At 52.6% G+C, this 24,855-nt stretch overlaps 2 protein-coding genes across 3 annotated transcripts in view; one reads left to right on the top strand and one right to left on the bottom strand.

Annotated features, from left to right (window-relative positions):
- The window catches only part of C3H8orf74 (chromosome 3 C8orf74 homolog), a 29,222-nt gene extending 24,271 nt beyond the window's left edge, over positions 1-4,951 (top strand). The window contains exon 4 of the mRNA XM_039528254.1: positions 4,453-4,951. Coding sequence (XP_039384188.1) covers positions 4,453-4,671 — 219 coding nt within the window. The 3' untranslated portion in view covers positions 4,672-4,951. The remainder of the gene's footprint in view (positions 1-4,452) is intronic.
- SOX7 (SRY-box transcription factor 7) lies at positions 1,241-23,064 on the bottom strand. Of its 2 annotated transcripts, XR_005595424.1 has the most exons (4): positions 22,821-23,064; positions 19,049-21,660; positions 12,883-12,886; positions 1,241-1,252 (listed from the first exon to the last, which is right to left on the bottom strand). XR_005595424.1 is itself a non-coding variant. In XM_039528249.1 (2 exons), exons 1-2 carry the CDS (start codon positions 23,056-23,058, stop codon positions 20,759-20,761), a joined length of 1,140 nt encoding a protein of 379 aa, XP_039384183.1. In that variant the 5' UTR covers positions 23,059-23,064; the 3' UTR covers positions 18,599-20,758. The 2 variants fall into 2 exon arrangements, 1 of the variants encoding a protein (XP_039384183.1); XM_039528249.1 differs by lacking the exons at positions 1,241-1,252; positions 12,883-12,886 and having other exon boundaries at positions 18,599-21,660.
- Positions 23,065-24,855: the final 1,791 nt, after the last annotated feature.

Raw genomic sequence — 24,855 nt, 5'->3', positions numbered from 1 at the left:
AGTGTGGTACTGGAAAGTCGACTGTTGGTAAAGCGGTGGTGGAGGTTTCTGAGGCGACCAGGGGTGTGGTTTACCCCAATGTGGCCAGCGTAAAAGATATTCGGAAGTAACTGCTGGCTTTGAGAGAATGGGTCATCCAAACCAGGACCACTGATGGAGCACGTGCCCATCGTTTGCCCTCCTCAAGGAGCACACGAGTACATAAACCACAAAGGGTGCTACTCCATTGGTATGCGGGTCCTCATGGACAACAGCACTTGATTTATGAATGTTAACATGGGCTGCACTAGAAAAGTTCGTGATGCCAGGATTTTTCGCCAATAGGAAGTCAACATTACAGACAAGCTGGGACGCTATTCCCACCAAATGACATTGTCAAAAATGACATTCCCATCCTTGTTCTGGGGGATCCTGCATACCTCCTTTTGCATTGGCTTATGAAACCTTATCCACAGCCTCCCCACCCACCACCCTTTCCCTGGCACACATCTGGACAAAATTTCAAACCTCAGACAATTTTTGGGACAAATGATTTTGCCACCTATGGACTACCTTTAACTGAAATCAACTGGACTTGTAAATGAGATCCATTTCCACCTTCCTCCACCCACAGTTCACTGTTTCCAGGCAGTTAATTACGCCTTTGAGTGGTTATAGAGGAGTGTATTTACAGGCATGGAAACATAAGGTTACTATTTGTAAGAAACAAGAATGCCTGAGCAATCATCCAGAGCTTTCATACTCCAGGTAGGGTCCCGCTTGGCAAGCAGATCTGAGGCGAGTTTCCTGACTAACTGCGGTCCAAACTTCGCAAAGACCCCAAAGGTGGAGCAGGTGCAAATAGAGGACCTTTGACTCATCTGTGGCTGTGAAGGCAGATGAGGGCTGCAGCAGAAGGGAGGACCCTGGTGATCTTGGATTTCCTTGTCACTGGGTCAGGGTTTTCCTCCTGTCAAGTCTTGTATGGTCACCACCTGCGCACCAAAGGGCTCACACCCACACAAAGTCCAGCGGCGACGGATGAGCGGCGGGGAAGACGGGCGCAGTGATCTCTGGGAGTCTTTAGTCACAAATCTGCACGCAGGCAGCAGCCGTGTGACAATCATCTTGTGCTTGGATGAGACAGAAGTGCATTTCGGCAGCAGCAGCTGTGGCTGAGCAGGCCTTTTTAGGGTCCCCTCTGCTCATCCCAAATGGAGGTGGGGGGGCTAGAAAATGTGCCCCAAACATAGGCCGTCTCACACTCTTCCGACTGGATGGCCATCAGGGCCGGCTCCAGGGTTTTTGCTGCCCCAAGCAGCAAAAAAAAAAAAAAAAGCCACGATTGTGATCAGCACCTCTACCACCACCGCTTCAGTCGTCAGTGGCAATTCAGCAGCTGGTCCTTTGCTCTGAGAGGGAGTGAGGGACCCGCCGCCGAATTGCCGTTGAAAACCCGGACGTGCCGCCCCTCACCGTTGGCTGCCCCAAGCACCTGCTTGCTGGGCTGGTGCCTGGAGCCAGCCCTGATGGCCGTATCCAGTGGGATCACTCAACTCCACAGCCAAAACCAGACAACAAGTGTGAAAAATTGGGAGGGAGGTGGGGGTAATAGGCACCTATATAAAACAAAGCCCCAAATATCGGGACTGTGCCTATAAAATTGGGACATCTGGTCACCCTAGTGTGTGTGGAGAGAGCGATCACACAGACACTGAGGCAGGCAAGAACAGAGAGAGAGAGTGACCCTGAAGGAGCAGCTGAAAGTGTCTGGCTGACTTTGGAAGAAACCTTTTGGGTTTGCGGGTTGGGGTGCAGGCTGAAAAGCTTGGGGCTGTGAGCAAAAGAAGCTGTTTCCTTTTATTTGATCCATATTGCATTCAGAGCCACAGTACTCTTTGCATTCTTTGTAGATCAACAAAACTGCCTCAGAGAAACACCTGATGATCATCAATTTCTACTCCCGACTGGAACACCCCCAGCACCCCAAACTTTGTCCAGCAACTTGGGTCGAAAAGGGGCAGCCATGCTATTGACCCACTCTTTATTTTTTTGTGGCATCCACAGCATGTTAGGCATTTCATACAAAATACACGAAGAGCAGGTCCCTGTCCCGGAGATCTGAAACTCTATAAGCCACCTTTCCCCCTGCAACTTTCAGCGGGAGTAAGGTACTAATGTGAGAGAGGGTTTGAGAACACAGCCCCGAAGGAAGGGCATGACAGACCAGCGAGGGTACAACATGCGCCATGACGAGACGTGGCAAAGAAGGACGTAAGTTATGGATGTGGTGACACAGTTACTCAGCTGACCACACCATGTATGTCTTGACAGGAGAAACGAGGCTTTAATAAGGATGGGAATAATCACACCTTGCTCTTGTATAGCACTTTTCCGCAGTGGTGGTCAGAGCACTTTACAAAGGAGGGCAGGGTTGTTATCCCCAGTTTACAGATGGGGAAAGTGAGGTCACCCAGCAGGACAGTGGCAGAGCAGGAAATAGAAACCAGGGCACCTGACTCCCAGTGCAGTGCTCTGAAGAAGTAACAAGTGAGTGTGGGGGACTGGTCCAGTGATCTCAGGAAGGCATTCTATACGTTGGGGCAATAGTAGTATTTTTTTTTAAATAAAGCAGACAGCAAAGAAACGCAAAGGTAACAAAACACATCTTACCCTGATCAGCTCTGACGCAAAAGATCGAGATACCACTTGCTCTGTTGGCACTGACTCATATTCATGCAGATTTGTTTTCCAGGCACTGCTGAGTGAATGAGATCCGCACCTGAGGTGATGGAACTTGGGTTTGTTTTACTTACAGTGATTTTGTAATCTCAGCATGGAGTGGTACAGCTCACGGCTGCTTTCAGCTCTCTACCTCGGTGACCTGTGTGTTAATGGAAGGGAGAAAAGCCTTGGACCAAAGTCTGTGATCCATACCCGGTGGGAGCTTTGCTTGAGTAAAGGCTGCAGGATTTGCCTCATTGTATTTAAACAAGCAGATCCTCTTCTCCTGCATTAACAATAACCCCTCACGCCACTAAATTCATTTGGAAAAAGCTACAAGAAAAGTACATTTCACCACCGATGCTGCTTGTTCGCGCTTTACTGAGCTTGGACAGTGAATCTGGAGAGAGCAGAGTCAACTGCCCTGTTCTCCTGCCCTCACACAATGCCGCCGTGTTAGGATGTCCCAATCCCTTTTTTTTAACCACGCTTAACTGGTGGGAACTAAACTACTTGACCGTGAGCCTTTAATAGAGGTGACAGTCCTGAGGCTTTGGCCACAACTTTAATTCTTGATCCACCCTGTATTCATCACATTCAAGTCTTTTGGTGCAAGAGCGTGCAGCTCCCACACAAGCACTGAACTCCTACTGATGTCAATGGGAGTCTTGGGTGTGCAAAACAATGCAGAATGAGGCTTTTCATGGCTAGGGTAGGTATTGGGCTGCCACTTCCAGTCTCATTCCAGAACCAGTTGTGAAGAGTTTGTAACACTTAGGGAAAAAAATACGTTAACCTGCCTCAGCTTGCACTACAGGTTCTCAGCCCAGGAGCAAATCGTTTTGGAAACTTAATTAAACTCTAACGAGGCACTTTTATTATTGGGCCACCTGTCTCGTGGAATTAACGTACAATAACGTGCGGGTGGCTAATTGCTCTCTTGGCAAGGTCAAGTCAAGCAGAGACAATCCTCCCAAATCACCTTTTGAACTCACGCAAACAGCAGAGAAGAGCAGCCAGGAAAGTTTAACTGGTTCTTCAAGCACCACAGGCCCCTTATGTGGGTCAGTCCCAATATAGGTCTGGAAACTCCCTCTGGGTTTCCTTCTTGGCTCTCAGTGGGATGGGGAATCTTGCTCCTCTTCTTTGCGGAATCAGCTGGGGTGAGGGGGAGTTGGCCCGTAGATCTGGTTAGATCTCAGGAAAACTGGTGGTGGCCTGGGCCATCTGCATGGAGGCCTCTGTTATATTGACAATAAATGCTACACTCTGTGCTTTTATGCTGTCTCCGAGCCCCACCCCAAAGTTCTTGGCAGCGTGGCTTCGATGAAGCAGTATGCCCATGTCTTCGCCCTCCCCACCCTGGTGCTTCAGAGTGCAGAGGGGAACCTGCCTTCAGAGTCATCAGTGACTCATGCAGAGAATTTCTGCAGTGCTAAGTGGAGGGTGCTGCTCTGGAGAATGGCTACCTCCCAGGCATGCCCAGGCCCGCACCTTCTTCAGCAGCAGATCTCAAGCCTCACCGAGCCGGCTAGAAGGACCTTCCACCAGGCTGGGGGAAAGGTAAAGCTGATACACAGGAGGCACCTCACCACCTTTTCTGCCCGCCCCCCCCCCCACTTCTTTCATTCACTGCCAGCTTGGCCCAGGATCAGTTCAAAGGGAATGGCCCCTTTGTAATGTAATACAGGTAGTAAAAAGAGAGATGCAATTAACCACAGCCCTCATGTTCTTCTGCTTGCTCTTCAGATTTTGGAGACCCTAGTGAAAGAAGTGATCGGGACCCAGATCCAAGCTCTCCGTGAGATCCTGCAGACTGAGATCCAGACCACCTTCGAGATCCTGGACCTGAGACTCCAGAAGAGGGCCCTGATCCTGAACCCTCCTGTCCCCTACCCCCCACCTCCCCTTCTTGAAGAACGAGCAAAGAAGTCAACCAAAGCTCAGCCGCAGAAAAAGAAGAAGTGAGGAGACGCATCTTGGTTGGTGTAACACTTAGCAGAAATCCCTGACTGACCTGTAATAACATGGATTGTGCTTTTCAGTCCTGAGTTTTAAACGCTCCATCCATAGCTTGATGCTGGGCTGTTTGTTCACCTTACCCTGGCTGGAATGGGCCAGTGTGATAGACGGAAGTGTTGCTAGCATAGCTTTGGGAGCTACGACTTTATTGTCCTCTTAACAGCTTCCTGATGCAATGCTGGCCCTCTGAATTTGGCAATAAAGAGCAAGAGGCCCGTCTAACAAATGTATGGCCTGACTCTCCTCGACCCGTCTTATTCTGCTGAGTGTCCTGGGGCCAGGGGCGGCTCTAGAAAGTAGGCTGCCCCAAGCAGCGCGGAGCGCTGCGCCGCCCTTCCCCGGTCCCGCGGCGGGTCCCCTCTTCCCGCGGCTCCGGTTGAGCTCCTGCCGGCATGCCTGCGGCAGGGCCACCGGAGCCCGGGACCAGCGGACCTGCCGCAGTCATGCCTGCGGGAGCTCAACCGGAGCCGCGGGAAGACGGGACCCGCCGCAGTCATGGCTGCGGCAGGTCCGCTGCCCGGCTCTGGTGGACCTGCCGCAGGCATGCCGGCGGGAGCTCAACCGGAGCCAAATGCCGCCCCCCCGGGAAACGGCCGCCCCAAGCGCCTGCTTGGCGCGCTGGGGTCTAGAGCCGCCCCTGCCTGGGGCATGGGAATCGGGCAATCTGGGATCATCTAGTGCCCCTGGTTGGGCCTGGCTGTGTGACTTTGCACGAGTCACTCACTATTGCTACGCCTCACTTTACCCATTTGTAAAAGAGGGCTGATAAGGATAATAATAATACTCACTCCCTAGGGGTGAAGTGAGGCCTAGTGTAATAACTCTGAGACCCTCACACGAAAGATGAACAAAGTATTAGTATTCCTCACTCCTGTCAATCGGTTTAATCTCTAGAAGCCTCAGGGCTGTTAAAATCTGCCCTCTAGAGGTTCATGATGGGTCCTTGTCCATGGCTCAGTATCGCCAACTCCAGCGATTATGGGTGTTTCTGTCCATCTCATGAAACCCGATGAAAGGCCCTGCTGTACGAATATTCCCATATTCAAAATGGCCACTGGCCCTCTATTACTGTCAATGGGACTAAAGCCAGCAAATGGCCACTGTTTCCCCACGGCCTATCTGCACATGCAGGCAGTCCTTGACAGTGCTGGCTGCCACCTCCCACTGTTTTCAGTGAGAGTGAAGCCAGGCCCAGAGAAGATGGCTGCCACACTATGGTTCAAGGGCCTGGACAGGACACAGGGAGTGTGAGCAGCAGTAGAGATGCTGTGAAAGGGGGATGGGAAGGGGGGGGCAGGAGGCAGATTTAGAGGCTGCAGGGAGATGTGGGGGGGCAGGTGAGAGGCTGAGGGCCGAGAGATGTGAGGATAGCAGGGAGGCTGAGGGGCACAGGAAGATGTAGGAGGGAGGCTGAGGCACCTACAGGGGAATGGGGGGCAGGAGGGAGACTGAGGGGGGTGCAGAGGACAGTGATGGGGTGGGAGAAGAGGGGATGGAATGGCCGCTCCCCCAGCCTGGGGTTGTGGTAGGGAAGGAGAGTCCCCTCCAAGCAGCCAGGGGAAGGCAGCATTGACAACTCTCCTGAACAGATCACAAGCCACAGGATTTTGGCACCTCCCCAAGAAGCAGCAGCTAGGTTGACGGAAGAATTCTTCTGACGACCTAGCGCTGTCTACATGGGGAGCTGGGTTGGTTTAACTAGGCCACTCAGGTGGGGGGGGTGAAGTTTTCACACCCCTGACTGACGTACTTAAACTGACCTAATTTTCTAATGCAGACCAGACCTGCCTTTGCCACCTGAAGCTATCACAGAGACATTGGCAGAGGACTAGAGGGGAGTCAACACGGCAAAACACAGATTAAAAAACATGGTTTGGCTTTTTAAGAAAAATCTCATGATTTTAGGGTCAATCGCATGATGTTGGAGGGGCTGACTCGTGCTTTTTGAGCGCACGCGGTTGGCAACACTTATGACTGGGACCCGGAGGTGCTACAGCCATGCAAAGAATAGAGTAACAGCATGAGGTGGAGCACAGAAGTCAGCCATGGGGGCATGTGGACTAAGGTAGCTGTGAGACACCTTCGTGCCTCCCCTGAGCCTCGGCTGCTGGAGAGGCCTCTGGTGTGACTTAGAAACCTCAGGGGGCCTGTCTACATTACAGCAGCCGCCTGGGACTGAAGCATTGCCCAGAATCTGCATAGCGATGCATGCAGCCACAGCACACCCCCAGGCCACCTCCCGGCCTGCCTCCTACTCCTGCCCTTGCAAGGCAGTACCCAGGAAGCAGCCTTATAGGTGTTGTTCACGTGCATGGGGGTATGTATCTACACTGCAATAAAAGACCCACAGTGGCTAAGCTGGGTTAGCTGACTCAGTCGTGTGGGCTCGATCTGCAGGGCTATAAAACTGCAGTGCAGATTTCAGGCTCGGGCTGAAGGCCAGGCTCTGAGGCCCCTTGCAAGGGGAGAGGGTCTCAGAGCCCGGGCTCCATTTTACAGACAGGGAGGTAAGTCACAGAGGGTGTGTCTACACTGCAGCTGGGAGTGAGCCTCAGCCCGGCTGGACAGACTCGCGCAAGCTCCGATCAAGTTTTGGCTGAAACATTCCAAAACATTCAGACTGTGGCAGACACCCAGTGTGGGAAATTTCAGGCCAAATTGTAAAAGTTTGGCAAAATTATCAGCAACTGAAAATAGGGTCTTATAATGGAAAATGTCAGGTAACCTTAATAATAGGCGGGGCCATAGGCGCTGACTCTGTGCGTGCTCTGGGGCTAGAGGACCCACAGGAAAAAAACAGGGCTTCCCAGAGGGGGGGGCAAGTGGGGCAATTTGCCCTGGGCCCGCAGGGGCCCCCACGAGAGTTTTTCGGGGTCCCTGGAGCGGGGTCCTTCACTTGCTCCAGGTGTCCCGGAAAACTCTTGTGGGGCCCGGGCCGCTGGAGCTTCTTCCGCTCCGGGTCTTCGCCAGCAATTCGGCGGCAGGGGGTCCTTCCGCTCCGGGACCCGCCACCGAAGTGCCCCGAAGACCCGCTGTGTGGGGGGGGTCCTTCCGCCCCAGGACCCGCCACCGAAGTGCCCCGAAGACCCATGGCGGGGGGTCCTTCTGTCCCGGGACCCGCTACCAAAGTGCCCCGAAGACCCGCAGCGGGGGGTCCTTCCGCCCCGGGACCTGCCCCCGAAGTGCCGGGTCTTCCGCGGCAATTCGGTGGTGGGGGCCCCCCACCGCTGAAGACCCCAGGCCCCCTGAATCCTCTGGGCGGCCCTGGAAAAAAATAGTGGTCACTCGGCACCCACTCGCGGGCCCTGCGGATTAGCTCCTCCCTCTCCCCCCGGTGCCCCACCCACCGCCGATCAGCTGTCTGTTCAGCAGCGGGCAGGGGGCGCTGTGAGGAGGGGGAGGAACGAGGGCAGGGAGAGGCGGAGCAAAGGCAGGGCACACTCGGGAAGGGGTGGAATGAGGTGGGAAGAGAGGAGTGGGGCGGAAAGAGGTGGAATGGGGGCGGGAAGGGGGGGCTTGGGGAAAGGAGCAGAGTGGGGGCAGGGTCTGGTGGGGTGCAGGAGTCGAGCACCCCCGGGGAAATGAGAAAGTCGGCACCTGTGAGTGGTGCTACCAGTGCCACCTATAATTATATCTCTGAGTATAATGTTATAATTTCCTATTTTCCCATGTTAGTTCTTTAAGTTTTACCTGGACTTGTTTCCTGGCTTTCCAATGGTTTTAATCCCCCCCAACACACACACCCAATTTAGTGATTGATACGTATTTATAGCCTCTCAGTATTAGCTTACTGTTTTGTTGTCACTGAATAACAATAATACTTCCCCCTTTGATAGCACCTTTCATCCAAGAATCTCTAAGAGCTTTAAGAATATTACTTAAACAAACAAACGAATCAAACCTCCCAGCATCTCAGTGAGGCAGACATCATCCTACGCAGCATACGTGGGGTGAACTGAGGCCTGGAGACATGCCCTTGGTCACCCAGACAGTAAGTGGCAGAGCTGGGATTCTTGACTCCTGCTGTAACCTGTAGCCCCAACGTCTTCCATTGTTCATTTGGAGAAAATGTTCTACTGTCAATCATTGCCAGAAACAAATCTGAACTCCACACAATGGAAGGGATTTCATGGCACTTCTCGGCAGACGTGTGGTCTGCATTGTAACAGCCTCTGTTCGCCTGGCACTGTATGACGCCCGAGAAAACAAGGATATAACAGGCTATGGAGAATTAAATGTCTCTTCTTCCCAGGAGCTGGTCCCTCCAGGACATTAGGGGCCCGATCCAAAAGCCTGCTGCAGTCAGTGGCCTCAACGGGTTTCGAATCAGGATTCAAAGGCAGAGAGGGGAAGCTTCTCTTGCTACTGCCCAAACTGCACCTGAGCTGTGGCTACCGCAAGGCCTTCCCTCCGCAGGACTGTAAATCTAGCACTTTTCACCTGCAGGAAATTCACAGGAAAACATTAACCACATTTTTGAAGATCTCAGGGCAGGAAGATGGGAGCAAAAAACAGCTTTTCGGGCCGGGCACGTTAAGAAGGGAGGTATTACCAAGCTGTTCCCTAGGGGCCTTGCCACCCCTGGATGTGTGCTCCCGACAGCCAGCCGGGCAGCAAGGCGAGCCAGAATCTGCCACCCCCATTGGTGTTTGGTCTCAGACACATTTTTGGTCAGCAGCCTCTCCTGCTGCCTGGGATCCTGGAGAAGAAGCGGACAGAAATCAGACTAACCCCGTCACGTGAGCAGCTTTCCTTCCTGAGCGCACAGAATGGGTCTGATGTTTTGTTAGCTCTGAAGCTCTCGGGGCTGAGTGACACAGCAGGCACACGGGTGCCTGCAAGGGAGAGCAAATAACAACAGGGCAGGGCTGCGCTGGGCCAGGGAGCGTCTCTTAGCAGTGGCGGCTGGGCCGGGCTGGCGGAAGAGCGTGTGGCGTGCGTGAGTGAATGGGCTGCAGGCAGTTCAAAGCTCCATCCGGATGCTTTTAACACCCTGATTCTTCACCACAACCCTATGTCCAGCAGCTTGACTGCTATTCGGCTGCACATCACCTGCCACACGTGCCCCCCAAATTCACAGAACTCCCCCCGCACCCGGGATGGTGTCCATGGAGATCCCCCCCTCCCACAAGCTGTGAAGGAGGATGGAGAATGCTGTGGAGCTGCCCCTCTTCCCTCTGCTGTATTTCAAGGCTGTTTCATCTCCTTTCTTCTGGCTCCTCTCTGTGCCCCACAAGGGGGGGGGAGACCTCTACCTCTCCCCTCCCCCCCCCGGGTTAAAGTAAGAACATAAGAACGGCCCTACTGGGTCGGACCAAAGGTCCATCTAGCCCAGTATCCTGTCTTCCGACAGTGGCCAATGCCAGGTGCCCCAGAGGGAATGAATAGAGCAGGTAATCATCAAGTGATCTGTCCCCTGGCACCCATTCCCAGCTTCTGGCAAACAGAGGCTAGCGACACCATTCCTGCCCATCCTGGCTAATAGTCATTGATGGACCTATCCTACATGAATTTATCTAGTTCTTTTTTTAATCCTGTTATGGTCTTGGCCTTCACAACATCCTCTGGCAAGGAGTTCCACAGGTTAACTGTGCATTGTGTGAAGAAATACTTCCTTTTGTTTGTTTTAAACCTGCTGCCTATTCATTTTATTTGGTGACCCCTAGTTCTTGTGTTATAAGATATAGTAAACAACTCTTCATTATCTACTTTCGCTACACCACTCATGATTTTATAGACCTCAATCATATCTCCCCTTAGCCGTTTCTTTTCCAAGCTGAAAAGTCCCAGTTTTATTAATCTCTCCTCAGATGGAAGCCGTTCCAGACCCCTAATCATTTTGTTGCCCTTTTCTGAACATTTTCCAATTCCTATATATCTTTTTTGAGATGGGACGACCACATCTGCATGCAGTATTCAAGATGTGGGCGTGATGGATTTATATAAAGGCAACATGATATTTTCTGTCCTATTATCTATCCCTTTCTTAATGATTCTCAGCATTCTGTTGGCTTTTTTGACTGCCGCCGCACATTGAATGGATGTTTTCAGAGAACTACCCACAATGACTCCACAATCTCTTTCTTGAGTGGTAACAGCTAATTTAGACCCCATCATTTTATACGTATAGTTGGGATTATGCTTTACTTTGCATTTATCAACATTAAATTTCATCTGCCATTTTGTTGCCCAATCACCCAGTTTTGAGAGATCCTTTTGTAGCTCTTCGCAGTCTGCCTGGGTCTTAACTACCTTTAGGTGTGTTGAAATGTTCCACCTGTCCACCAAAGACAGGCTTCCCGGATCATTGTTCTGATCTTACAGCTTCCCGGAGCAGCTCTGTACAACTGAAAACACTTAGGGTGAAATCCAGGCTCCGCTGAAGTCCACAGCAACACTCCCACTGATTCCAGAGGGTCCAGGATCTCACCCTTTCAGGACACCCTTTCATGGGCCAATGCAAGGGACTGGGTTCCACCCCCAGCTCTGGAATCACAGAACCATAGAATATCAGGGTTGGAAGGGACCTCAGGAGGTCATCTAGTCCAACCCCCTGCTCAAAGCAGGACCAACCCCAACTAAATCATCTCAGCCAGGGATTTGTCAAGCTGGGCCTTAAAAACCTCTAAGGATGGAGATTCCACCACCTCCCTAGGTAACCCATTCCAGTGCTTCACCACCCTTCTAGTGAAATGACCTGGTTATGTGATCTCAGGCGGGTCCGTGCCCCTCAGCTTCCCCGCCTGTGAAGTAGGGTTAAGGAGACTGCTCACCTCTGCAAAGCACACCGAGATCCAGAGTGGAAGCCTGAAGGACTGTCACCATAAAGGGCTTTGCCACACGTGCTGCTTTATCAATGACACCGAGGCCCTTCACCGTGCATACGCCACCTACTGGGGACAACGTCATTTCACGTCCATCTAGGAATGGCAGAAGTGTCATTCTGCTTTTCACAGCACTGTTTTGTTTTGGAGCCCAGCCCTGCTGCATAAGAGAGAGAGAGAGGCAGCACAAAAGGCTCAATTACAGATAAAAAGAGGTCCCAGCCTGGGCTGGTGTTTACAGATTTTTAGAGAAATTATGGCCTTTGCCTACTGAGTTGGGTGCCATTCCCTCTCCACCCACCAGCTGGCTTCCCCTGCTTAAAACCTCCCAGAAAAGTGTTCCCCACTCACCATTCCTCCACAATGCTTCTGTCACCCACTCTCATCTTGCTTATTAGTTACTGAGGTCTTTTATCTCAGAGATGGGCCTGAAGCCAATTTCCAGTCCTGTATCTGGGTTGGGATCAGCGTTCGCAGCCTAAGCCTCTCTCTGCAACAGAATCTGAACTCCAAATGTGAACGCTGGGAAAGTTCCCATTGGAATCTGGGTTTCACACCTGTGAATTCAGGAGTCATCAGACTTGGGTGCTTGTTTCACCCCATTATAAAGGGATGGGGGCAGATCACACTCTCTGTTAACATGGGGGTCACTCCAGAGTAACTCAACTGATTTCAGTGAAGTGACTCCAGTTTTACACCAGAGTAACTGAGTGCAGAGTCCGGCCCATTGCATTCAGATCCACACTCCTGTTCTGCCCGACCTCTGCTTCATAACAGACATGAGGGAGTAGGGTGACCAGATGTCCCGATTGTATAGGGACAGTCCCGATTTTGGGTCTTTTTCCTATATAGGCTCCTATTACCCCCCACCTCCTGTCCTGGCTTTTCACGTTTGCTGTCTGGTCACCCTATGAGGGAGAGGGCCCGCCGTTTGCACATTTCAAGGAGCGCCTCTGTCCTTTCCTCCGTTGGCACCCAGCTCCTGCTTTGGGCCTGTTTTCATTTTCCCAGCGTTTTGTCCTGTGGAGGTGAGAGGGAGCTAGCGAGGGAAAACTTGGGAGCTGCAGAATTGTCTGGAGGGAGAAGTTATTTTTTCTTGACATAAACAGCCAGGCTTTCCCTGGGCCCTTTACTTGAATCGTGAAGGTAGGACCCGGACTCATAACATCCGGCAGGAGGGGCCGGCGTTATCAGGCAGGAAACACTCAGCTCTGGGCACATCCTCCCCGCACTCCCTGCAGCTCCCATTGGCAGCGCTCAGCAGGAAAAGACTCATTCCCTCCTCTGAATCAAGGGAGGGCCTGAGCCCGGTGTCCTAACTCGGGGGAAAAACTCTCCTTGTCCAGAACGGGAGAGCTCCCGGAGTAAGGCCTGGCTGGGCTGGTACGGGGCAGGCAGGGCCAGTGCAAAGCTATTTTGCACCCTAGGCGAAACTTCCACCCCGCCCCCGGAGCATCGCTTATTATAAACTTTCAAAAATGAATACAGTAGTGTAAAAAAAACGGGGGGCACTGCTTTTTGGCACCCCCATATCTTGGCGCCCTAGGCGGCTGCCTAGTTCACCTAGTGGTTACACCGGCCCTGACGGGAGATGTGGCCCCACAAACAGGCGCGAGAGAAGATCTTCCTGTTACGAGTTTTATTCCCCCACCAAGACTCCACTCCGAGTGAAATGAGAAACCAATCCCACCCTATTGTATTCCCAGCATTCACCGGGTCCAGTAAAGCGGGGCCCTTCGCTGGGAGCCAGAAGATCAGGGGTCTCCGCCACTGACTCACAGTGCAAGTTTAGGCAAGTCCCTTCATCTCTCTATGCCTCCACTTCCATACCTGTAATACAGGGACAATGATACCCCCACTCCCTTGTAAAGGACTCAGAGATCTAAGGACCCTGGACGGGCTTGTACGTGGGGCAGCAAACCCAGCCCACCAACCATGCAGCTGCAGCCAAACTGCTATTTTTAGCATAGGTAAGTCTACTTCAGCTGGGAATTGCACCTCCAGCTCCAGTGTAGACGTACCCATAGTAAGAGACAGTGCTTGCCCCAAAGAGCTTAGCGTAAGGCCATCCCTGTGATACAGAGATGGTACTGGCACAGCTATGTCGCTGTAGCCACAGCCTGCACCAGCAGACGGGGAACACCGCTATCCCAAACAAAGTTAGCCCTGTTGCCACAAGCAGTCTCCTATCAACCTAGCTGTGCCTGCACAGGGGGGAGGGGAGTGTCAGCAAAGCTGTGTCAGGGTGGGTGGGGGTTTTTCGTACCCCTGACCAACATACTTGTTCAGTGTAGACCAGGCTTCAATAGATAACACAGACAAAGGGATCATCCTTATCCCCATTTTATAGATGGGGAAACTGAGGCACAGAGAGGCGAAGTAACTTGCCTGGGGTCACCCAGAGAGTCTGTGGCAGCACTGGGATATGTACCTAGTTCTCCTTGACCACAGGACCACCCTTCTTTCCAAATGATAGGACTGCTCTGATGAGAGCCTCTCCCACCCGTGAGGGCGTTGCCTATGCTTGACTGATTTTGCTATCCAGGCTGCTGTTGCCACTTGCAAGTCATAGAATCATAGAAGATGAGGGTTGGAAGGGACCTCAGGAGGTCATCTAGTCCAACCCCCTGCTCAAAGCAGGACCAACCCCAACTAAATCATCCCAGCCAGGGCTTTGTCAAGCCTGACCTTAAAAATCCTTCTCCTCCTGTGACAAATGGTCACCCCCCCCTCCAATTAAGCCAACTGGGGTTCCACTGAAAATATCCACCCCAACTTGGGATTCGGTGAGCAACAGCAACCCAGCATATGGTGCTTCTGAACTGTCTGGCCCCGCTTTAGAATCTAGTCTCCTTGGGGTGGGACTGTGCCATGTCCACACTAAACACACAGGATGCAAGAGAGCGAGGCCATGTTACACCAGCTGGGCCATTGACTACTCAATAAATGACCCCCACATAGCTAGGTTGATTCTCACTCAACCTTTTCTTCTCTGACATCTCGGACAGAATGAGATCTGGTCAGATGTCAATCAAAGAGGCACAGAAAAGGGTTGGCGGCTCCTCCTTCCCCATAGTGGCTGAGTTAGGACAGATTCAGCTTCAGCAATTCTGGCCTCAGTGACTGAGAAGAATCACCACCTGTTCTATGCATTTAAAGGAAATCGGTTCTCCCGGGAGGCCAGGCGCATGACACACACTAACTCCCAGACGGACTGAATTCCAGGGCTATCCGGGAAGGGTGAGGTCATGATTGCTCAGAGTTACTCACAGTGCAACTTGCACAACAAAAATATTGACTGCAGCTTGAATGTAGTGTAGAAAACCGCTGCCCTGCTGGTTCAAACAGTGGGCTTTGAGACCCCAGCCCAAGGCTACAGGTGACTTTTCCAATTCTCCTCCTCCTCCCTCCCATCCCTGCCCTGGATCCATGCCAAAAAACTGCAGGAGAGATTGGGTTTGAATTCCCCCGGGCTCATTTTCATTTTCACTCCCCGCCCGCTGCAATCTGGAAGAGACGCCCGACGCATCTTAGGAGCAGGAGATGGAGAATCGTCGCCAGCCTGGTGCAAAGACGAGGCCTCACGCTAGGTCGTTCTGGGGAGAGTCGCCAACTGCTGCAGGGGAAAGACAGACCCGCGTAGGGTATCGATGTGGAACAAGCTGCTCTCTGAGATGGCCATGTCACAAAAGCCGCCACCACAATAGGCTCGTACTTGGTATTTGCAGCAGAGAGGCCAAGGACTGAGTGGACCTAGAAACGGCAGCATGTTCCTTACCATGTCTGATGGCTATTTATTTATTTTCCAGTAGCCCCCATCTCAGATTGGAGCCCTACTCTGCTACGTGCTGTACATACACATAGTGAGCAATCAAGAGTCCCTGCCCCGCAGAGCGGAAATGGTCCCTGCAGGTCTGATTTGAGAAACGTTGTTGGAGGACTGAGTGGGAGCTTACCACTTGCTCATGCCCTGTTTGGCGAGTAAATAAGGGACTGTGCCTTCCAGGGTGCCATTCCGGCACCACTGAAACCCTGGAGCGAAAAATAAATTCCCAAGAGCGCTGACTTTGCAGAGTTAGCGACCTAGGATGAAAACAGAGAACTCAGTTTTGCTGTGGCTATTAAGACGGTCAGGAGATGGGTTGGTGGCACTGATCACGAATTTTTCCACCGCAGAAACCACCCCAGTGACCAGGTTCTGATCCAGAAGCAGATTTCCCCAAAGTACGGGTGTGCCCAATATGCCAGTTTTGTCTATTATAGAGTCAAACCCAGCGTTCAAATTCAGATCCAAATTCCCCCAGTGTCCAAGGTTTTTGATTCAGCCCAGCTCTGCTACAAGTAAGGTGTGTGGGAGACTCACGCTGCTTTTCCTCATGTGATTCTGTTTTAAACAAGGGGGCACAAAGTCATCCCTTCCATAATGCCACAGAAGTCAGCCGAGTTAAACCAAGGATTAAGCTGGCTTCTGCCCTGCAAGATGGATTAGAGGGCTTAAAAAATACCTGTTACATCTTCAGACCAGTAGGTAAGATGCACCGGATGTGATTTTTCTGAGGTGCTGAGCACCCATTGCTCCACGTGATGTCAATGGGAACCAGGCGGCCCGGAAAATTAGACCCAATATCTGCATTAGATACAAATAATGTAATAAACGGTTATAACTTACCCAGAGACTCATGATGGGAGCTTCGTTGGCTTGTTACAAGCCCCAAGCTCTAATTTCCTTGCGAGGCTTTGGTGTGTGTTTGTTGTTTGTACCGTCGCTGGGCTGGGAGACCGATTCGTTTGGATAAAAGAGCCGTTTGCATCCTTGCACCCACCCGGGATCCAGACTGCCTTCAGGGGGCACTGCTAGCCTGACCTCCTTAGACAGATCTACTCCTAATGTAGGCCGCTGGTGAGATGCTCCCTGGTGGTCATTACGCAATCTCTGTTCAGGAAACAAGACTCTGCCTATGAGATGGGAGGAGAAATCAGGCTGGTTCTTTACGATCAAATCAGATTGCAGGCTGTTTGGGACAGGGACCACGTCTGTCTCTGTGCTTTGAGCCCCTAGCTCAATGAGGCCCAATACTGATTGGGGTATGGGTTAGGGTGACCAGGAGTCCCGATTTTATAGGGACAGTCCCAATTTTTGGGTCTATAGGCTCCTATTAACCCCCACCCCCTGTCCCGATTTTTCACATTTGCTGTCTGGTCACCCTAGTATGGGTTCTACTATAACCAACCCTGCTTGGTCTGTTCGCAGCATTTCAACCTGCAATCTCCAGATCTACATGCATGAGCCCTCACTACTTCAGCTGAAAGACTACATGGGGGATTTTCAAAAGCACTTAGGTGACTTAGAAGTACAAACCCCACTGACTTTCAATGGGGCCAGTGGGGTGGGATTTGCAGAAGCACCAATCTGACCCAGGAACAGAAGTCACCCTGCAAGTCAATGGAAAATTTGTTTTTGAAAATCTCACCCTACATTTTGAATTTTGCATGCACCCTCTTCTCTTTCCCAGGAGCTGACTAGAACTCCTGAATCAAAGAAGCCCCAAATGCTGGGGTATTCGAAAACTAAATCCAGATTGGATTTTGCAGCACTTCCAAGCTACCCTATGAATTTGGAATCTATCCCACATTTGATAAATGGAGACTTCCTTTTACGGCTCTGCTGCTCTCGTGCTTTGAAGTCATCCCTATCATCCGAGCGGCAGCCTGGTATCGTGGTTGGAGCATGGAAATAGGAGTCTGGAGCTGTAGGACCCAGTACTGACTCTGCTCCTGACTCGCTATGTGACCTTGGGCCAATTACTTAATTCCTCTATGCCTCAGTTTCCCAACTTGTAAAATGGGGTTAGGAATATCAACTCTGCAGGATTGTGAGGGTTAATTCAGTCATGATCGCAAAACATCTTGCAAAGGGCTCCTTCTGGCATAGTTCCCTCAAACCACATGCACAGAGTTTGAGTGTAGTATATTGTGTCCCTAATACCCATCGAAACTCACTTGAACAATACAGACGCACCATAGCCACAGAAGTGTGTACGCTGAGGAGCAGAAACCAAAGAAGAGGCTGTGTCAGTGAGCGCTGGATTTCTAGGCAGCTTTCCCTAGCGTCGGTCCCCCTTCTGGCCTCGTGGTATAGATATTAGGGCATCATGAGAATGCTTGGTCTGGTGCATATAAAGCCGGTGAAATTGATTAGTTTGGACTCTCCCAAGACTCACTCCTCTCAGAATTCATAGTCACCCATCACAAGATGTCTTGGAAAACTGGCTCCTGCCCCATGGATCTGAGGGGAAGAAAGAGGCCTTACAGAGGTATATGGGTCCATGGACCCGATTTCAAAGTCCTTACAAGGCAAAGCTTCAAGTAAAGTTTTGCATGGATGGGCTGTAGGTTTGGCCGGCAGGATCAGGCGAGGGATAAGGGCTAAACTCTCGTCTGTTACACCAGTTGAGTAGAGAGGGATCTGGCTCTGTCTGTAGAGCTCTCCGCCCACTATGTCTCAGAGTTACAATTTGAAACCCATCCATCACACACCCCTGCGTTTCCTACCTCCCCTCTTTCCCACTTCTTACATTTCACACCCACAACTTCACCTTCGGAGACTATTCGTCCTGATTCTCCAAGGCCCCTTTACATCACTCTGGCAATGTAAAGGAAGGCTCATAAGGGGTGTAAATGTTTAGTGTAAAGTGTCCTTAGTGCAAATAAGAATCGTGCCCTATAGACTCATATTATACTCAGCAAAACAGTCCACCTATTTTGAGGTCCACTCCTACGCCACGTCCATGGCAAATTCCCCATTAACTTCAGTGGGCCCCCAAATGGTGCCTGGATTGGATCCTGCAATCCTCGCCTACACAAAACTCTGATATCGAAGGGTGCTTTGGGTAAGCAGGAATGCACAATCAGGTCCCTTAATGAGACTTCCACTGATACATTGGAAAGGGAAAAAATATTTCAAATTGTGACTTAAATTAGTCCCGGATTACACAATTTTTAAAGAGAGCCACAGGCCCTTTTTATTAAAAAAACAAACAAACAAAACAAAACAAAACAAAACAGATGAAGAAAAGTTTGGCTGAAAATTAAAAAACCCCAATGCAACATCGAGCACAATAAATGCTTTCCCTTTGAACAGTTTTGTCCAGAACTACAGCAATCTAAATGATAAAACAGTCATTGTATAAAAACATATTTATTTAAATTAAATATTTTATGCGAACTCATATCTACACGCATTCAAAATGCATAAGAGTCACACACAAAAAAAGATGGAAAATGTTAGCTTAAAAGTTGTGGTTTTTTAAAGTATTATTTGCAATTATATTATCATTTGCAATTAATTACGCACTCAGGATTGAAACCAGAAAATCATAACCATGCTGCTAACTAATCATAACCAAATGTCATACAGTAACCCTAAGATTAATCATGATACATAATTGATTTAAAATAAAATGTCATCTTTATGAAAAAAGAGCAATACAAAATATGACGGAGAAATAATGGAACATACAAATCAATGTACAGCTATATTACAACCAATAATATACTGATGTAAAGAGGAATGGGCATTTCATTTCTAAACATTTGCCTTCAAATGATGCTTGATACAAATGTGTCTGCTACGTATCACCTCTTTTCCAAAGTGCTCATCACAATAAATTCTTTCCAGCTGTAGCCTCAGGTAAAGGGGACATGATGGGATATTACTGAAGGTTCTTGGCCTTCAGAGTAGCTGTTACGAAGGCCACCCATGGCTACGTACATGGGAAATTACTTGTAGTGACTCAGGCAGGGACCAATCTTGCTCCCATTTAACTCAGGGAAAGCAGGATCAGAGCCCAGTGAAACTCTGTTTAAAGAGAAGTCCAGCTGAATTTTATAGAGTGCACAAAATTCAGCTTCAAACAGAAGCTGAGCCGCAACCTTAGCACTGGAGCAGCGAGCAGTCAGTCCATTATCACAAGACCATGTTGTGTCACCACACCACAGTTCCAGTTATTGTGAACCTCCTCTCCCACTCAAGTTGTTCAGGGTGGGGGGGTGGGAATGACATCAGGGTTCCACCCTGGGCCAGATCTTTCCTTCCTTGGGTCTGATCTTTCCTTCCATACATCCTCAGAGTTCCACTGAAATCCACAAAAAGTTTCAGGAGCCAAAGGGACACAGAGCGAGGCTATGTGGGCGCAACAGATTAGATTAGATGCCTTTGCATACACAGGACCAAATACACTTCTGGAACTAGGGATTGCAAGTCCAGTGACTTCACCGGAATTGCATTCCTTATGCTAGTGCACACTCGAAAACTCCCAGCCACTTCTGGGAGTACATAGGGAATGCAAGACCAGGCCAACAGAAAACGCACACGGCTATGAATGAAAGCCTCAGAGCTGTCTTTGGTTAAAGCTCTTCACGTAGGGTAATTACGGGAGAACAGGACATTCATGATCACCTGATCGTATTCTCGCTGTACAGCAATAGCTGGTTGTGACAGCCACCATCTTAGCCAATACTGGGACTGGAATTGGAAACCTGCATTACTGAACTAGCGACTACAGCTTGAAGAGCCAGGTTCTGTAGGTTTAAGGCAGTAACGGAGTCACACCAGCAGGCCCAGAAGGCGGCACACACTGACCAGAGGGTTGCATTAACTCCTTTGCCACGTCTTTGCTTTTCCCCCATCCCTACCACAAAGGCATAGTGCGACACAGAACAAGACGCAGGGGCTGATTTTTCAGAGGAGCTGAGAATCTGCAGCCCCCATGGGATCCAGCTGGAACTGAGGGAGCTCTGGGCCAGATCCTGGAAATTAGGAGCCTAAATACCTTTACGGAGCTGGGCCTCGGTGCCACTGAAAAATCAGACCCACCATCCAAAGACTTGTCATGCTTATACAATAAATTGGTAGGAGGACTGCAGCCAGTGACCAGCTGGCTTGGAAAAGGGTCTTGACCACAGACCTTTTCTGAAGCAGAATATCAAATACCTTTTAAAGCAGGATATTTAATATTGATGCCAGTGGAGGTCTGAGAAGCAAAATCCATTACCTAGGACAGAAAGGAGGCCCCCAAACCGTTTCAGTTCTGACTTGGCAACCCTGAGGTGAGGAGCGAGGTGTCCACCAGCTGTTGTGTCCATGGAGCCATGCCAGTAATACTGTAGGGTCTGTCCTCAGCCAGTCCCCAGGCCCTGCTCCTTCTGGCCTAGGAGACGCTGTAGTTGTTGTAGTAAGTAGCAGTGGCATCTGCTAGGACGGAGATGAGGCTAGTCTCCGTAGAGGGCGAGCCACCCGCAACCTGAGACACCTGGACGTGTCCATTGATTATCACCCCGCTGTGGTCTGAGTGGCCAGGAGTGTTGAGATACTGGTCAAACTCATTGCGGTCCATCTCCCCCAGAAGTTCTGCCTGGCTCAGCTGGTCCAGGCTGTCAAAGCCGTGGTGTTCAGGGGGCGGGGAGAGCTGACCAAGGTGGGCATGGAGGGTGGGGGGGTGGATGGGGTGGAAGGCTGGCGTGTAGTAGGTGGGAGGAGGAGGGGGGCAGCTGGGGATTGGGGGGATCATGGAGGTGCTGGGTTGAGGGATGGCCATGGGGCCCAGGGGATGGTGGTTACAATGGAGGGGGCTGGGGGAGTACTCTGGAGAGTAAGGGGCCCCAGTCACATCGGGGTGGTGATGCTCCTCCGGGCACGGGGAGGAGAAGAAGCTCTGCTCAGGGTCGATCACATCCAAAGGGGACATCTCAGGCGGGGTGGGCAACCCATAGGGGTAGGTGTCCATGCTGGTGCTGCTGCCGCGGCTGGCCTGGGCCTCTCTGTAGCCCCTGATGCTCTGCAATACCGGGCCAGGCGAGTACTCACCCTGCCCCTCCTTTTCCCCCACGGTCCTGCCGCAGGCCCCCTTCTCCGGCCCCGAGTTCTGATCCCTGGAGAGGTTCCCCAGCAGAAAGCCTGGATCCACCCGCTTGCAGATCCGCTTGACCTGCTTCTTCCTCCTGGGCCGGTATTTGTAGTTGGGGTAATCTTGCATGTGCTGCACCCTCAGTCTTTCCGCCTCCTCCACGTAAGGTCTCTTCTGGGAAGGGCTCAGAGATTTCCAGGACTTGCCTGCAACAAGGAAGGAACAAGAATCGGCTTAGAATCCACAGCTGGGCATGGAGGGCCTGATTCCCTGAGCGCTGGCTGGGAGCAAGGGGCAGAGCCTCCTCTTGTACAAAGCAATGGCCAAACACCCTCTGAATCCAAGGGAACTGGGATTTGGCCTCAAGGCAGCGATATGACCCTATACAAAATATCGGGTCGAGGGGACTGCACGAATCCTACGGCTCTAGGGAGTGGGACACCCCCAGGAGAGCAAAAAATCAAGAGGTTGGAGCGGGAGGGCGAGAGCCACGTGTGGCTGGTTTCCCCCCTTTAAACAACCGCTTTGATCAGATGCTCCCTGACCCGCGCCCTTAAACCAAACCCCCGCCCTGCCTGAGATGCGGAGAAGCCCCCTGGCTTTGCAACCGGACCGAGCCGAGCTCCTGCAAAGCGGGCAGCGCGTTTCGTGCCCTGGACCCCCAGCGTCTGAGCACGAAATAAAAGGAAACAGACCCAAGCGCGGGTGGCAGTTTCCAAGGGGAAAGATGGAAACAATCTGCCCCCTCCGCGCAGAGCCTGGGGGGCTGGACCCACGGAGACACGCGACATTTGTCAAACAAACCCAACGAAGGAAAGTTAGTTACACTCTGGGAAGCAACCCGGGCCAGTGAATGGCCGCGGGCAGGTCGGGAAGGGCATTTCCCCCCCTCTGAGCACAGAAGGAAAAGACCAAATAAATCCCCGGGTTTGTTTTGAGGGTTAACCCCCCCTCGCCCCGAAGATCCGCTTCCCCCGGGTCAGACCGTGTCTCCCCGCCCCGGGCTCTAGCGAACGGGGCGGGTTGAAGAGTTGGCAAAACTAACACAACGGGACAACTTCAACCCGGACAATAAGGCGCGTCGGGACCGTCTTTCTCCCCCCTCCGTGCTCCGGGCCCGGAGTCCCGGCGGGGTCCCCCAAAGCCGGCCAGGATCCGGGAGACAAAGCGCAGAACCGGGGCCGGGAGTCGCTCCGCCCGGGCGGTTGGGTCTGGGCCAGGCGAGCACCTGCTTTTGTTTGGCTACCGGAGTCCAGCCCGGCAGGGGAGGTCCCAGGGGGCGAGCCCGGGGCAGGTGCCTGGGGTCCCCGCAGCTCTGAGCCTGGTCCCCCCGGGGCCCGGATCCCGGCCGGGGGCTCCGGCTCACCGAGCATCTTGCTGAGCTCCGCGTTGTGCAGGTCCGGGTTCTGCGCCGCCAGCCGCTTCCTCTCGTCCTTCGCCCACACCATGAAGGCGTTCATGGGTCTCCGGATGCGGGGCTCCGAGCCCTTCTCCCCCGGGGAGCGGTGCGCGGCCGGCGGGGACAGCCCCTCCGGGAGCTCCGCCGCCCGGCCGGGGCACTCCAGGCTCTCGGACCACGGGCAGGAGCCCAGCAGGGCAGCCATGGCCGGGACCCCCCCGCTTCGCCCCCCGCCGCCTGGCTCCGTCCCCGCTGCAGCGCCCGGGGCTCCCTGGCTGCCCCCCTCCCTCCCGCTCCGGCTCCCTAATCCAGGCCCCCGGCCGAGCTGCACCCCGCAGCCCGGGCTCGCTATTTATGAGCTCCTCGGAGCAGCGTCCGCCAATGACACCGAAGGTGCCTGCGGCTCCTCCTTGTTTTCAAACTCCGGCGCCCCAGACAGGAGGCCTGGGAGCAACTTCTCCTGCGACCTGCCCGCAGCAGAGGGGCTGGCTCAGCCCTGGGGGGGGGAGGGGAACCCCCCCTCCGGCCTTCCAGCTGCTTCGCCCACCTTGGCTCGCTGGGGCGCCCTCCGCCTGCCCCCAGGGGACAATGCAACCGAGCGAGCCAGGCTCCAACTCCGCCTGCCAGCCACGGAGCAAGTCCGGTGTTGGGGGGGACGGGGGGGGGAAGCGTCCAGGTTCAACATCCAGCCACCTGCCGACCCCAGCCTGCGGGCAGGTAACCGAGGGAAGAGCCAGGGCGTAAAAGCAGCGACGCGTGGCCCCGCTGGGCAGCTCTGGGTGAAAGAGGGAAGAAAAGAAGACGCGGAGCTTTCAAAAAGATCGGAGTCCCCCCGCCGTAGTCTGACTGCACATTCAGAATACAAGGACCAAGGCCTGGTTCCTTCTCACCCACCCCTCCCTTCAGTTCTCTCGGAGTCCGGGATCTCACGGGCCTCTGCAAAGCGGAGCTCACGTCACCCCTTACTTGCAATATAGGTAAACTGAGGCACATGGAAGCCACGTGGCTTGACCAAGGTCCAGTTGCCAATCAGCTGCAGAACCACTCACGCCCTGGCCCCCTGCCCCAGCCACCAGCCCGTGCGGCGGGTTGTCGGACGGTGCTTGTTTCCGACAGGCCAGGCGGCCCCAGACTCGGGGAAATCTCTGCAGTGTGGACGCCTACGGGCCGCAGCCCAACAGACATCAGCTGAAGGCACCTGCCAGCCTTATGGGGACCTTTAACTAGACCGAGACCGACAGCCCTCGCTGCGGGGCGACTTGCCACCGAGCTGCTTATAGAGTTCGCGTGAGCTTCACATTCCCACGCAAACAATGAATCCAAGGGGCCCTGAAGGCGACCTGGCTTTTGTTACCCACAAAGACCCAAGCAAAGCCCAGGCTCCTGCTTTCCCAAGACACCGGGAACTAGGGTGACCCGACAGCAACTGAGAAAAAGCCAGACGGGGTGGGGAGTAATAGGAGCCTATATAAGAAAAAGACCCCGAAATCGAGACTGTCCCTATAAAATCGGGACATCTGGTCACCCGACTGGGAACACCTGCAAGAAGAGCCTCGCAGGGAGGCAGGAAAAGCCAAGCCTACAAAAAGAAACGCGGACACACCCTGGTCCCCCAACACTACAGATCCCCCCTTCTCTCCCCAGAAGCATGAATTTGCCCTCTACAATCCAGCCGCTGTCACCCGCCCCAGGTGTAAGATTTTGTCTCCTTGACAACCCCCCCCCCCGGTATTTTGCACCCCTGCGCATCCCTGCTTGGAAATCCAGGACGTCTCAAGTGAAAATAGCATCACCCCAAAGCTGTTGCTTAACAACAAACCAACCAAGAGCCAACAGCAGGTGCTGCTCGCCGGAAGGAGAACGGGGGAGGAGTTTTAAGAATTGTTTGGAAAGTTTCAGCCAGAAATGTGGGGTCTAAATAGCCCCCCCCCAATGCACCAGAGACCGAGGTGCAGCCACCCCCAGCCTGCAAAGGGATCTGAAATCCTCCTCGGGGGCTAGG

This window comes from Mauremys reevesii, linkage group 3 (genome assembly GCF_016161935.1).
Source record: "Mauremys reevesii isolate NIE-2019 linkage group 3, ASM1616193v1, whole genome shotgun sequence".
NCBI classification, from domain to species: Eukaryota; Metazoa; Chordata; order Testudines; family Geoemydidae; genus Mauremys; species Mauremys reevesii.
Note: the sequence above shows the minus strand (reverse complement) of the source record. Positions and strands in the feature narration are given on the sequence as shown.